The sequence below is a fragment of the Pteropus medius genome, unplaced genomic scaffold, assembly GCF_902729225.1.
Source record: "Pteropus medius unplaced genomic scaffold, Ma_sr-lr_union100, whole genome shotgun sequence".
NCBI classification, from domain to species: Eukaryota; Metazoa; Chordata; class Mammalia; order Chiroptera; family Pteropodidae; genus Pteropus; species Pteropus medius.
This window is the reverse complement of record NW_024354875.1, coordinates 25,023,667-25,039,766: the sequence shown is the minus strand read 5'-3', so window position 1 is coordinate 25,039,766 and position 16,100 is coordinate 25,023,667. Positions and strand designations below refer to the sequence as shown.

The 16,100-nt window shown below is 33.4% G+C and overlaps 1 protein-coding gene across 1 annotated transcript in view; it reads left to right on the top strand.

The window, feature by feature from the left end:
* KCNH7 (potassium voltage-gated channel subfamily H member 7) overlaps positions 1-16,100 on the top strand; it is a 399,182-nt gene that overhangs the window by 374,840 nt on the left and 8,242 nt on the right. Inside the window, exons 12-14 of the mRNA XM_039855541.1 lie at positions 1,393-1,496; positions 9,669-9,920; positions 14,725-14,893. Of these exons, the coding sequence (XP_039711475.1) occupies positions 1,393-1,496; positions 9,669-9,920; positions 14,725-14,893 (525 nt within the window). The remainder of the gene's footprint in view (positions 1-1,392; positions 1,497-9,668; positions 9,921-14,724; positions 14,894-16,100) is intronic.

Genomic DNA, 16,100 nt, shown 5'->3' with positions numbered 1-16,100 from the left:
AATTCCAAATCACAAAAGTATAAATTAATCAGGCTTATACCTGAGTCAAAATTATTGCTGCAGGATGAATAACATGGTCTAATAAAAATAATATTTTTTAATAATAATAATAATAATTTAAGTGATTCTACATATAATTTAACCTAGGATGAGGTTTGAAAATATTGCCCTTATATCCCTCACTCTCCTCCACTATGAAAATGTGTCCCTATGATCTACCAGAATTCTAAGAATATAGAACTTATTTTACAGCCCACAGTTTATTACTAGGTTATTTCTCCATGCTCTTCCCCCACAAATCCTGTAATTTCAACTTCAATTCTAAGTACTATTTTTGTCAGAAATCAACTATTGGGCTTTTGACACTTGCCAATGTATTTTAATGCCGTATACTCTCTGGAAAAAAAGATCATCAAGTCAATAGTTAGATAAAAGGTGGTTGATTTAATTCTCCCTGAAGTTACAGTCATTCCCAGATACTGTGAGAACCCTAAAGGTAAACTTCTAAGGTAACTAGGGTACCATTAATAATCCGAAGCACCAGCTCAGATCATCCTTTTCAAAACACTGAAAAGTTGAAAAAAAGTATGTGGGAAGAGGATCAAGTTATCAAGAGCATATGCTTTTTTTTTTTTTTAATAATGGTTTACTTCAGTACTTTATCAAATCCTAGTTTAATGTCACGAACTTCATTCTGATTTGCCTTGAAAAACAATAAACATCTCCCTCAGATAACTTCTTTACATAAAAAAAAGTCTAAGCAGCAGCCAAATAAATAAAACAGGAGCTTCCATTTGTTTTATTTACTTAAGAGCTTCCATTTTTATTTACAAACTGATAATATTCTACACAGTAATCCAGAGGGATGGGGGAGGAGGAACTGGGAACAAAAATGATAAAGAGTTCAAAGCATAGGGTTTATTGAATTCAACCTTATATAGATTGTTATGAAATTTGACCTTGCAATCATTATCAAGTAAATTAAATACCATAGCTCATTTTAATTAGTTTAAATGTTTTTCTCTGCAGTATTACACATTCTGCAAAGTCTTTTTAAATTATTATTTTTGGTTTAACTTTACCAAGTTACATAAAATACATTCTATTCCACAGAAAGGAATATGTTGTCTCTAAATGTTGACAACATCATCTCGAAACATTTCTGATAAATGACTTCTAAAATATGATTTTCTCATCAGATGAAACTATTAGAATAAGTTCATTTATTTTATGATTTGGAGAACACCATTAAGCAAGGTTTTGTAACTGTTTGCTTGCAATCTAATAATTAAATCTCACAGTGGTTGAAATGATATGAAATAGTAGAGTTTACTGATCATACATTATATTCAGATTGAATAATTTTCCATTTTATCTTCACATTCTGTTAACAAATGCTATTCTCTTACTTCAATCACAGTCCATGAATGACTCTGAAGGAGACAACTGTAAACTACGAAGAAGGAAATTATCATTTGATAGTGAAGGAGAGAAAGGTAATTCATTCTATTTATAAAGTTTGAATGTAGAGCATATGATTATTAGCTCTTCTTACTTAAATGTTCATTATACCTCTGATCTTAAGGGTAAACTTTATTCAGGTTTTAGAAAGGCAAATCCTTTTCTTTTTTCAGTAGCTAATGATGTGGTTTCTGACTGACAGCTCTCAGCGATGCTGGTCAACAAAGCCATCTGATTTCTATAAGAACATCACAGATAGAGATATAGAGCAGATTTTTTTTTTTTAAGGCCAATTAAAAACAGTTGTATAACTGTGCCTCAGAGTTCTGAGCAGTGTTGTGAAGGGAAGACTCATAGGCCAAGCGCTCAATCCCCTCACACATGTGCATGACATGGATGAAGGTGGTATTTATTAGTCCTCTTCATCCTCAAACTCTTTGAAGCATTTGCCTTTCCTTACCCTCTCTAGGTTTGTCTGTCTTTCTAACTATTCTTTATGTTTTACTCATATATTCAACAAATATTTATTTAACTTTTCACATGTTTACAGAGCCACTCAATTTCTCAGAAAGAAACTGTGTAAAACAGCCCTGCCTTTTCTAGGAAGGGAGATGATATGCCCTCTATCATTTGGAATACAAATAGTAGGCGCTGTAACGAGAATAAGCATACCTCAATGGGAATCCACATGAGAGTACATCTAATTGTGCCTGGGCAGATGGGAGAAGGCTTTCCCGAAGAAACTTTCACTCTTGTTCCATGCTGATCCAACAAACATTCTAGTCTTCACCTTATTTGTCCTCTCAGCAGAATCACTGTGAGCCAGTTCCCCTCTTCTTGAATACTCTTCTCTTGGCATCTGTGAATGGCACTCTTCCTATTTTCCTCCTACTCTCATTAATTCCATGAAGATAATTGTAGAATCTTTATCTTCTAAACTAGTTATTCTAGTTTCTCAAGGGATGGTCCTAAGCCCTCTTCTCTTATTCTGTATCATACTCTTTCCCTGGGTGATCTCATTTATGCCTGCAGTTTTATTATATTCTCACATAGGAGATGTACATATTAACTTTTTAATTTCAGACAATCTGAGCTTCCATCTCATATATTCGACCTTCTATTAAACCATCTACTTGCAATCTCAAAGACAGTTCAAACTCAACAGTCTCTAAACTGAACTCATGTCCCTCTGGAAACTTGTCTCTCCATCAGTTGTCACGTCTCTAAATGGCACCACCATCCAATCAGTTGCACAAACTAGATATGTATCTAGGCGCCAACCTCTCCATCAACTCTGGCAAAAGTCTTCTTGTTGCTACCTCCAATATGCTTCCATTTAGTCTTCAGATTAGGTCTCTTTTGGTTCACTTTTTTACATATTCATAGCCACAACTCTGGGCCAAGCTACCATAATCTGTCACCTGGAATACTGAATTCCCACCTCCAACTTGACCTTCTCACATCTATTCTCCACACCAAACTACTAGTGAGTTTTTTTTCTAAATGCAGTTCTGTTTATGTCACCTACATATTAAAAGTCCTCTAAAGACTTTCCATTCCCTAAATCCTTACTAGTGTGGTTTATGCCTACCTCTTCAGTTTTATCTCATATCACTTTTTTTTTTTAACTATCTTAACCTGGCCTTCACCAGTCAGCTCCTCTCTTTTGCAGAATTTATTCCAGTTTTACTTTTGGGTTTATCTGCATCATTATTTAATTAATATTGTCTGCCTCTATATCATAAGCCCTATGGAGGTGGGAAATATTTAGTCATATGAAGTTTCAGTGCTCATCACAAAGCAAAGAATCAAGAAATATTTGTTGAAAGAATTAATGAATTAATGAAACAGAATGTGAGCATCTCTCTTTTGATTCTTTTCCTTTTTTTGCCTTCTTAATCCAAGTTCTTCTTTTGGCCCTCTGTTCTCTTTTAATTCTCACCCTAGAGGAGCTCAGCTATTACCTTCAACTTCCTCTATATTTCAAGTGAACTAAACTGTCCTCTTGTTCATGTAAATTGTTTCTGTATTTTTGCTTGTATTATTACCTTAATCAGAACTTACCTTCCTGTCTTAAACACACCCAACCACACACACACACACACAGCACACTACTTTTTATCCACTAAGATTACATTTTTTTTGTCAAGATTAATCTTCAGGAATACATTCTACATAAACTCTTTCTTGATTTCCTCAAATGTATCAGTTTCCTTTCTCTTATGAATTCCTGAGGCACTTTTCTCTTGTTATATTGTCAAAATCTGCCTTATACAGTGATTAGTTATTGGTGTATTTGTCCTTTTTCTCTACCAAACTACGGATTCCTTTAGCAAGGAATGGTTGATAAACATTTGTAGAACTGGGCTAATTGTTGAATCCTCTGGCTGATTTCAGAACAATAAACTACTCATAAATAGGTGATAATTTATTTCTACAATGTCTTTTATTATTCTTTTGGTAACTTTTCTAAAATCAGAACCATTGCTGTCAAGTTGTACTTTCAGAGACTAATCTAAATTTCTTACCCTGAAGTTAATCTTTTATTTTGATCTTGCTGGAAATGAAGAACAGCTTCACAATGATGTCTATATAATAATGTTCCCATGCAGTTAAAGATTTATTAAATCTCCTTTCAATCATTTTTTGTTTCTTCATTCTCAAGCTAAATAATCTAATGTTTTTATCTTCTGGGGAGGTCCTGAGAGCATGTCACAATATATATTGTACTTAAGCAACTAAACATTTCTATTGATTCTGAAAAATTTCCTCCTAACAACAGGCTTAGTCTATGAGACCATTTTATAGAGATGGTAAAGGAGTGGCCTATCTCCCTGCAGCTCTTTGAAGTTTCCTGGTACATCAATGAGTAAGCATAATTTGGTTAATATGGAAACACAATTAACTTCAGTTATCCAGAGCCTGAGAGCCTATTCTAGTCTTTAGGACTCTGTGGTGCTCTAGACAATGTAAAAGTTGCTAAAAGCAATTTAATTCCTGTCACTTCAATCTAATGCTCTGAAGGTGGCCACCTATGTTATACTTCTTGATGTAGAATCAATATCTAGGAGAAAAACATACACATAAGCAAGTATAAAGGACAGAGAACTTCCAGAAGATAATTGATGCTAGATGATATGGGGATACATAAATTGAAAGCTTCCTATGAAATGCATTATTTTAGAGCTATTTTACTACTCATATGAAACAGTACATTGAAGGCAGATATCCAAGAGCACTGAAGACCCTGAATTAATCAGCAGAGGCATCAAGAACCAGAGGGAAGAACACATGGTTGGGCACTGGCAACAGAAACAGTTTGAGTCCTGCCTTGCCACGCGCTACCTGCTCAACAAAGCACTGGACCTCTTCAGGCTTCACTCCTCATCTCTCCCCACCCCACCTGCTTCTAATCTTGCCTACCACATGTTGCTAGGGAGCTTATATTGAAAAAGATATATTAAAAAAGAAAAGATATATATAGAACCTATGGCAAGTGGACTTGAACAAAATTGAAGTGTAACATATTGGATCGCTTTTCTCTTAAAATGAATTCGTTGATGAAAGTGCTTTGTCCTCATGAGCTTCCCATTTCTTCTGGAAAAATAAACTCATTTCCAGACAAGAGAACTGTCAGTTCAGTTCTGAATTTGAGGACACATTGTATTTCCTGAAGGTGTCTTCAAGTAGTTCTCTTTCTTTCTTAAAATTCAGGCATGGAAATGCCTGGGACCTTCCTGACTTGACCACAGTCATTCTAGAAGGAGGTACTATAGTTCCTAAGATGGAAATAAAATGTTGTTGTTACAGAAAGGGAAGAATAAAAATGAATCTTCAATGACCTATTTAGTGCCCATGCACGTTGCTAACATGGTTGGACAAAATAGAAGTAAATGAGGTATAACCATTTGGAACATGTTAAAAATAGTCTCTGAGTAGTCTTCAATTTTAGATCGGATTGTGCTTACTTCAGAGTATGCCAATATGATCCACTGGATCATGGCAATACTTCTTTTAAAATTTTATGCTGTATATATTTATAATATAGATAATATATTAGTACAATAGACTGTATAAAGCACATGAGATACACACACACACACACACACACACACACACACACACACACATTTTTTACTGATAGCGACTTTGTGACTAAATATTTGGAACATTCAGCTCAACTCTTTCCATAGACAGAAAATGCAGTATCAAATGGTTGATTTAGGGAGCCAATAACCTTTGGCAGAAGATGAGCCAAAGAAGGCAACAATGTAGCACGTTCAAAAAACAGGAAAAATTCTAAACACCGTTAAAGATGTGCCTGTGCTAACCAAAGGAGTGAAAATCAAAGTGAAAAAAAAAGTTCAGTCAGTATCTTCTTTCCACTTGACTTAGGTCCTGCTACACAAGTCCTGAAAAACAGGAACCTTTTTAAAGAGACATTAGACATCATAAGACTAGGAGGAAAGGCTGTAATTTTCTCATTTCTCTACACGTATAATTTTTATTAAAATGGGCACTTCTGTATATTTCAACTGAAAAAAATCTAATGTTACAGAAAATAAGAGTAGATATGTCTTGAACTCCTTTCAAAAGATAGCAATAAATTTTTTCTATTTGTAATATTGGTTCAGTGATTTCACATGGTCATCTAAAAGCCAGTAAGTTTTGAAAATGTTTCTCCAAAATAAAATAACTTCGGTGAAAGTTATAACATAAGGAATAAATATATACATTGTTAAACTTATTTTTATAGAACAGGCATGTTCTAATTCTAATGTTATTAAAATAAACCTTTAAATATATTGATATTATGCTTTGATATCTCTTTGGAATATCTTCTCCAATAACAAATAGTGATTAGCTTTTGTTATCCCCTTTAGCAACATATAAATGTATCTTTATTTTATTTTTAAAGATAGTTTTAATTTTTTTAATCTTGTATTTGTATAGGAAAATTATGCTAGTACCCTTTTGACATTCTTTGAAACTAGAGAGGAACTAAGGTACTTGAAATATAATAAAGAAAGTTATTTTAGATGCCAATTTTCCAATGAAATAAATTTTTTAAATGTAGCTGGCTGGAAAATGTTAAGCTTATCTCAAAATTGTTACCAGGATGAAATCTAAAACTCCGATGCTAAAAGAGCACATTAAATGTCTCTCTTTGATCAAAAGAAAGTTGAGACTACCTGTTGGGTCTGATAAATAAAAATGGTAATTATTCTAAAAGAAACACTCCATAAAAGATAGAGTGAAAATGAGTTTTTTCCCAGATTGTTTGAAATGAAAGAATTTTATATTATCATTCTTAAGATAGATAAGATGGGTCAAATGCTCCATCAGGACACTCTTAATCTATGCTTTTAAATTCATTCTGAACTCAGAGAGATATGCCCAAGGTAAATCACAAATGTTTTAGAATTGTGTCCTATGAGGAAAAGAGAAGTAGATAAACTGTCAGTCTACAGAAACAAGGTTTTTAAAAAATATATATTTTCAGTCATCTAAATCAGAAAGCAAACTGGAGGCTTAATTAATCAGGCAAAAAATTTTTCTTTGTAAAATGATGGTAAAAGTGATTATATAACCTCACTTCTAGCAAAGAGGAAAATGTAAAACTCCAGATTACTGCCCTCAGAATTACTGTTTCTACATAGGATAAAAATAGCATTAAGAAAAAAACAGAACCTAATACTTTTTAATGTCCATCAAATAATCCAGTTTAACTGGAAAAAAGCAGAAATGAAACAGGTCATCAAAATCTAGAGGTCCCTGGAAGCTAATTATAAAGCCTTTAAGCCCAATTTTATGTATTCCATCAGCCAATCTCCAGCCTAAACCTGAGCAGTTTCTATTTTTAATCCACAAATACACTGCCATTTCAGCTTTCATTTTAAATGATAGGATATGAAACTTTGATTTATTTAGTAGAGAATAGAAAAATGTTATTACTGTCAAGTTGCTTCAAAGAAACTGTTCATAGGGCCTGGGATCCAGGAAACAGCAGGGTGATTTCCCAGTGGTAATGAACTGGAAATAAATATCATTCTCTTTACATGTTGAAAAAGTCAAAGACATTGAACTTTTTCTTCTTCTTTCATGATGCTGCTTTTATATGGAATTTTTGCCAAAGGATTTAGATTCATGTACATGAAGTAATTTGCTCTATTTTATTGGAGAACTAAATAATAATTCTTCATTCACCATATTTCGTGAATACTTGTCCTGAGTTAAAATCAACAAGTTATAATTCAATTTAGCGATATATGTTAACTAATGAAGCTTCCAAAATTAGACCTTAAGTTAAACTACAACTAAAGTTCATGTAGTAGGTGAGACATATTTTACTACAAAGAGCTCCCAAGATTTCTCAAGCCAAAGAGACAAAGTGGTTTAATAATCTGTGACGTACGTTCATTACAAATATTCATGTTAGCATTTCTGTACTTAGATTGGAGCCATATGAATTAATGGTTAATTCAGTTTGCATTTGATTCTGCTAGAAAAAAAATTATGAAAGTGTTTAAAGGAAAAGCTGATCTAAAACCCACTGGTGGCCAAACTGCACAAGATTTACTTAGGAGCAGCAAACTGATGTAATTCACTGAGCAGGTATGAAGATAATTTAGAAGAGTGAAGCTTTTCTTTTCTTTTTACCATTTACTAGCATAAGATTGGAATTTTTTTTTTTTTTGAAGAATGAACTGATATGTTCATAAAGTGAGAAATGTTGACCAAATTTTCATGAGGGGAGAAGTTAAAAATCAAAGAAAACAGAGGAAAAGATGACAAGGATATTTATAGGCTTAAGGAGGGCTGTGTCAATAACACTGTAGGAAAAAAAGGTTTGTATAGAAAGAGTTGATGCAAATATCTACAATCAATTAAATTAGTGATTGAGTGGAAAATATAACCGACACTAATCATTGATATCTATAGTGCTTGAGATTGGAAAGGTCTGTGGTCTTCTTAGCAATGATGAAATCACTGAGCAAGTGTGAATTCTTAAAGAAAATAAATTAAGCAATCTATTTTTGCTACATTTAACTTTAATTGACAGAACATTTGCTCCTTAATAACAATTTCACATGAGACTGATTTTTAAACTCTATTCATTTTTACTTTAGGTTGCTTTCTGGCTTCTTATAATTTAAGTTATGATTTTTTTAAAATAAAGAAAAAAAAATCTCTTTAATTTCTGTGCCATATGGGAATTTTAAAAAACAGTTGGAAGTTTCTTTGGAGTGGCCTTAAATCAGTTCATTTGGCCTTCTATAAATAACAAAGTAAGAACAACCAAGCAGAGAATAGATGGGGACACTGTCTTAACCGTTTCTCTAGAAAATGATATACCTTCTGGAGTCTGTTGGTTAGTTACTAGCAGTAACCAGATGGAGAATTATACCGTCTCCCCAGGACACTAATGGAAACAAGTTCTGTGATTTGTCTCTGAGTTTCTCTTGCTTGAAATATGTTCCAACACAACCTTGAGGGCTGAAATTATCCTGACATTTCTGTATAAAACTACTGGCTTTAATGTAATTAGGTAAAACTACCTTAATTATTGTATTTAGCTTTGTATGCCTTGCAATACACTACACAACCAAACAGCTTGGAATGTCAAAGCCATTACATGCATTGAACTATGGTTGAAATTCAGCCTGTTTTGCTGGCCTTCACCGCAAAGAGGATTCCAGTTTTGACCTTTGCAATATGTGAATGGTCACCACAGATGAAAGGGTGTGAAGGTTAAAAACAAACAACTACATGGTGGTGATATTTTAGAATTGGAACATATTTTCCCTCCCTTTTTCAATTCCTTAAAGAGATAGTGCACCCGATTTTAAGAATACAAGTGACTGTTGAGCACGTATAAGGTTATAAGTTACATGATAGTTTTTGTCTGAAATGTAAATATCATTACTATCACATATAATCTTTTATTTTGAAATGAAATCTATATTTCATAGTATAATCTAATGTCCCTTGAAATAGAAGAAGTCTCTTTAAGTAGCTACATTTTCAACAGGAAAATAGAGAAAAAAAAACTTTTCTGGCGGTTTTATAGAAAATTCTATGTTTAAGTTATTCAAAGAACATCACTATTAAAAAGATAGTTTATGTATCAGTAGCATAAGTTGCCTGTTGTCTCACATTTAATTATCTTCTATAAAATAACTTTTCTTTGATAGATTTTGGCAAAGGAAACAGTACGTATGATCCTGAAGACTCTGTAGATACCATAAGAAATTACCAGAGTTCCAGGAAACACTTTGAAGAGAAAAAAAGCAGATCTTCATCTTTCATCTCGTCCATTGATGATGAACAAAAGCCTCTCTTCTCAGGAATAGTAGATTCCCTTCAAGGAATAGGGAAAGCACCTGGACTTGATTTTGAAGAAAAAGTGCCCACCTCAGGAAGAATTCACATAGATAAAAGAAGTCACTCTTGCAAAGGTAATCAAGTTTCTCAGGAATCAGGTTGTCTCTTCAGTGCTCATCATGAAATGGTAACTTTTCACAAATGAAGAACCTTACTGACATGTTAATCTAATCATTTGTGATTTCATAAAATATTTGCAAAGAGTTCAAATCTCAGATCATCTACAAAGTGTTTGCACCATTCTGGAATAGTGGTCATTATTCTCAAGCAATGATAGCATAAGAGGATTTTGTTGTGGCCTGTCAGGCTTAATGTAATATCATGTAAAACATCCCGGGAATGTCTACGATAGTTATTCCAATCCTATCACTCATTGATGAGATCAATAAGAAAGCTAATCAGCTGATTCTTACATGTGTCTTCTGACCCATTCCTCACTCCAAACATTGTTGTCTTATAGCATAAAAGGGCAATGCAATAACACTACAATAAAGCCCCTCCCCCAAAAAAAAATATTTACTGGGAATTTTGAAAAAATGGAGAAAAATGCCCGTACATAAAGTATGCTCTTGATCCAACTCACTTGAACATGTTTGTTTAACACCTCTACCAAAAGGAATACCCAAATGTACAGGTTTTGTTGTAGAAATATGCATGAGATGGGTAATAATGCTTGTTTATTGCATGCAAATTTGATGCTAAATTTGGAAAGTCAGGAAAACTTGAGAACTAGCACATAGAAGAGCAATTAACTTGGTATAACAGGAGCTGGGTCTACGGATCTAGTTAGATTTATCTATTAAGTGGATGCAAGAATAGGTGTGGCTCCGACTACTTGGGTTGCAACCACAACTCTGTCACTTGTTCCCTTATCACTTCGAATAAGTGACTGACAGACCTACTAAGACTCAATTTGCACATCTTTAAAAGAGGAATAATATTTTCTAACCAACTAGTCAATTGTGATTAGCAAGATAATGTGCATAAATTACTTTCTCTGAAATAAAATCCCCAATTGATTTAGTATTTTCTCTCAGGTTTTATTTTATAACCCTTCAATCATTGATTCTATCTTTGGATGTATAAAAAATGTAGAGGTGAAGAAGAATATAACAGAAGTGAAGGAAAAATAGGATGTTCTTAGCCTGGCAGGATAGAAAATTATGGGATGGAGTAAGTAAATATTATCTATCATCACCATTATTTGCAGTGACTATATCTAACAACACAAGTTATATTGAATCTAGGATGTTTAAGCTTTACATTTTTCAACATTTACTTTTCCTATCTTATCAAATCAACTTTTGCCATGACCCTACATTGACGTAAGCCAAGAATATATGCAAATGTTCTCTGGACAATCTAAAATCTTGATGAAGTGAGTGAAAATAGTACCTCATTTATCATAATGGAAGAGAATGGAATATTAGATGTGATTACCAAATGTCCCATTTTAGTTATTTATGAAAACGAATTCTGGAAAGTGCTAAAAATAGAAAAAGGTTGTATCATGGAAGTCGAAAATTCTGAAGAGCTTGCTGAACCATCTCTACTATCTCTAAAAGTCAGTATTATATGGGCCTGATTTTTTAAAAGGCACTTTTTGTTGTTTTTCTCTTGAGTTTTAGAGTCTCAGGTGACAAGTCATTAAAAGATATAATTTTGGACTAGTCTTTAACCTTAAAATGCCTCTTGTTGACAGTGAATTCTCATGTTTTTCTTTGCTACTTTATCCAATTATTTTTAATTAGCTATTCTACATGCACAATAAAAAATAGTATTCTAACAAATAATTTTAATATCAAATTTTTTAATTTTCAAAAATTTATAATGCAATCCCTATTCAAATAATAAATAATGGTCTTGAAAATGCATAGCTAAATATGCATGTAGATTGAATAAACATAATTGATGTCATATAGCATCAGTAAGACACACAGTTAATCTAATTTATTAATGTGATCAACCAATTAAGAATTCTAAAACTCTACTCTCTGAAAATTTTATTCCCTAATGACATTTTAAGGTGAATAACTATGGAATGTTTGAGAATTTGAATAATATATATGGTGTAACTGTAACTCTTGCAGTTTGAGCTACCAAATCCCCACAAATTTTAGTTTTATCATTAATAGGAAATTTTACTTACTAATATTCCTGGCATTTGTCATGCTGAATCCAACAGAAGAGCACATTTAGGCAAAACTAAAAGGAAAAAAAAATAGATTGCAGTCAAAAGTTGACTCTAGGAAAATTGTGTACCCAGAGAAAAGTGTAAGTTTACTTTCTGTTCATCCATTTCCAGAAATGTGTCTTGCAACTATAGCAACATTTTCCAAGGCAACCAAGTGCAGATTCTTTCTGAGCTATATTTAGAAAGTGTCTACGAGGATGTTCATTTTGATTAAGACCCTAACCAGAATTTCCCCTTTGAACTCCTTTTTTCATATTGCTGTTAAAATAAGCTAATCACACATATCCAGATTTTAATAAAATAGTAAGTTATAATCAAGGAAGCCTCTAAGTTTACATTTAATTCATTTCTTCTCAGAGAATGTAATCAATTTTTTATTGAGTACCAAAGAAAAAATATAATTCTACATAATTTATTGCATGCGATTCAACATTGTTCTTTAAAATCAATTTATTATATATGATTGGAGAATGAGATAGCTGTTAGGCATAGGCAGAAATTCTGTACATTTTCTTGGCACAAAACTTCTGAGCATAATATGTAACTTCCATCTTATAAATTCTTATTGTCTTTTAAAAATCCTGCCTGCTAACCAGTTAATGTAAGGATTTTTAAAAGACAATAAGAATTTATTGTCACCAAGCCATTAATATGTGTGTTCTGAATGTTTGTTTGGCATTGCTGCTTCAAAATTGAAAACCTAAAGTACTAAGACATTGAATTATTGTTTTGCATTTTAGATAGAATCATATGTCTATGAATAAAAAATCATGTTTTTCAGTGAAAATCTGCTGATAATACTAGTTGAAACTCCAGCATATCATTTTTTATGTTTATTTTCATTTCATTGTTGTGTTTGATAAAATATCAAAGGAAATTATATACTGTCACTTTCAAAAAGCAAAACAAACAAAACACAATGATCCCATAGGCTAAGGAAGCCCTAATCATAAAGAACTATTCTGGAATTCACAGCAAGCTCTCTGAGGTCTGTTAGCCACTTCAACAGAACAGGCAACCCTGATCTTACATTTTTCTTGTGCTATCTTTGGATATACTAATATCTCTGTTATAGCTTCACTCAAATGAAGTAGAAATTGTAGGAAATTGTAGGCACCTCATTAAAGAAATTTCTGTGTATTCAATGATGAAAGGATAGTGATAGAAAACCCATAAAGAAAGAATATAGAACTTTCATCTGCTACTTGGAGACAGGGGATGATGCTTTTGAGCTATCTGACTTTACTTTGGAGAAACTGTAGGAAAGGAAGGGATTTCAAGAAGTCCTCCAAATTCTGTTTCCTATTTCTAGAATTATAGCTAATCCTGTCCAAATGGGTTACTTTCTTTTTTAATAGCCAAGAATATAAATTCCTCAATTTTACATAACTTTTGTCAGTGTTTAATCATAGATACTTGTCCAAAAAAAAAGAAAAAGGAAAAAAGTCTATCAAATCAAAATCACTTTTCCTAATTCAAATCTGTTTCCATGTGAAAATGAAGACCAGTTTTAAATCATTGTTTCCTCCTATCAGCCCTCCTAGTGAGGAAGAAATGTCTCTCTTTCTTTATCTGTGAAAATAAACTTCCAGTTCCACTAATATTTTTCCAAGGGTTTTATTTTCAAAACTTTTAATCATTTTAAGTCCTTCTCTAGATATGTATAATGTAGAGGGTAAGAAAGCATAGCAAAAGCTGTCAAAAATATGACAAAAATGAGAAGAAAAGTAAGATATATTTGCCCTCTGATATTGATAACTTGTAAATACAGATTGTAGCAGAAACAGTAAATTAAAAGAAGCTCAGAAAATGAATCTTTGTATGAAAAACAATCAAATTCTTGCTAGACTGAATTTCTCAAGTTCAGGGCCTATGTCTTCCTCATCTTTAATTCTTCCAGATTTAACAGACTGTCTGGCACATAACAGACACACAGAACATTTGAAAAAAGGACTCAAATAGATAAGCAATATGTTTTAAAATACAGTAACATAAAAATAGTCTAAATAAAAGAGCCACAAGTAAAAATATTGGAAGTTAATGTGAATATATTAAAGGACAGTGCAGGAGGAGCTACAAGGAGACATGAAAACATGAGAGTGTCATGGGACTAAGGTACTTTAAGACTTTTTCCATCTTTACTGGCTTATGGTTCCTTGGCTCTACTTTGAATTGAGTTGGTCTAAGTAAGTCTCCTTGAAGACCCACACTTCTCCATGGCTCTCTCCCCAGACCTGTTCTGAATCATGAAGTATGCAAATTATTCTGTGGGGAAAAATCCTAAAATCTTAAACCCAGGATGAAGCAGTACAAACAAATGGTGATTTCTCCCCAAATATAAAAGCACAAAAATCATTGCTCTTTAATCTGAGTTTGGGGTTGACCATCCATGTTTTTGCTTAGCGCAAACAGAAAGAAGACAAAGCTATATTCAAGACTTACAACCAGCTATATGTTTCATTTATATGGGAAAGAAGTGAGGATGGGGCAGACAAGGTTAGGGTGGCAGGATGCAGTTGATTGTGGCCCCTGGATATCCCTGAGTCACTCTGGGTATTCAGCACTTCCCTGTGTCTTTGGGTTATACTTCAAGATCCCTTCCTGTTGGTATTGTGGCTGTCCCTGTGTTATTGATGCAAATGGACACCCAAAGAAGTTGACATCCATCTTGCTATTTCCTACAGATATCTCTGACACAAGAAGCTGGGAACGAGAAAATGTCCAGACTCAGGCTGATGAGTCTAGTCCCTCAGCACTTCAGCGAGCTGCCTGGGGAATCTCTGAAACTGAAAGCGACCTCACTTACGGGGAAGTGGAGCAAAGATTAGATTTGCTTCAGGAACAACTTAACAGGTATAAGCAATGATAGGGCCAAGAGAGAATGTAACCCAAGCCTTTAGGTCTAGCTTTACTCCTTATAAATAGCAAAGTCCTCCTGCCATAACCTCATATCTTAGTTCTATGTTTGCTTATTTAAAATAAGCCTAGAAGTTGACAAATTATTAATCTGTGTTGCAAAGAGCATTTATTTAGAACATTTCAGACTTCTGGCAATGTAAATCCTATTTTACCTTGACTTGCCATAAAAGTAGTATATCGCCCATACCAACAGCCTAAGAAAACTCCTTTTTTCCCCTCAAAATAATTCATATTTAGATTGTTGACAAACACCCTTCTTCTTTTAATACTTTTTTAGAATATTTTTTAGTTGTTTCTGGTAACTTAGATATGTGTTATGGCATTTTTTTAAGTATCAACAAAATTATTTAAAAACATAGTTTTTCACTCAACTTGCTAAAAATGTGATCAAATTGAATATCTCATAGAGTTGAACCCCATCTCCTCTACATTTTCCCTCCATCTTTGATCTATGCTCTTAAAATGAGGAATAAATTTTTATTTTAGAGAGAATTGAACTCCTTAACCCAAATCTGAATGGAGTCCTTAAAATTAAACTGGTCAATAAGACTCAGAAAAAAATACACAAATGAGTATGATATAGCTGCTTTAGTTGTGGTTCATGTGGGACTTTACCTTGATTCAAATGTCGCCTCCAGGCATATCATCAGGCAAGGTATTTCTGTTGTCACAAATGGAATATTGCATAAATCAAACTAAAATGCTCAAATCACAGGATTTATTAAATCAATTTAAAACACACAATGAGAGATGAGGAGGGCCAGATGTGGTAATTAACACATTTCTAATAAGTGCAAGCATGGTAAAAGGATCACACACTACCTGAATCCTGGTTCGTCCAGTGTTTATATATGACACATCAGCCTTCTCTGCTGATGGTGTGGTTACTGGGACCAGAGTTCAGGTTTACATAAAGGGGTCCACGGACAAAAAAAAAACACCTTGTGCCAATGACACACACTTGCTGATCACAGAGATATAAGGCCAAATGTAGCTGGTCACATCCATGGCTCTATAATTAGCTTGCTGAACAATCATGTGTTTTATTAACCTTTTGTAGGTAAACCACATGTGAAGCTAGAATGAACCTATACTGTGTGTTACCAATGAGTGACCAAATTTGGGAGTGACAGTTGTCTGC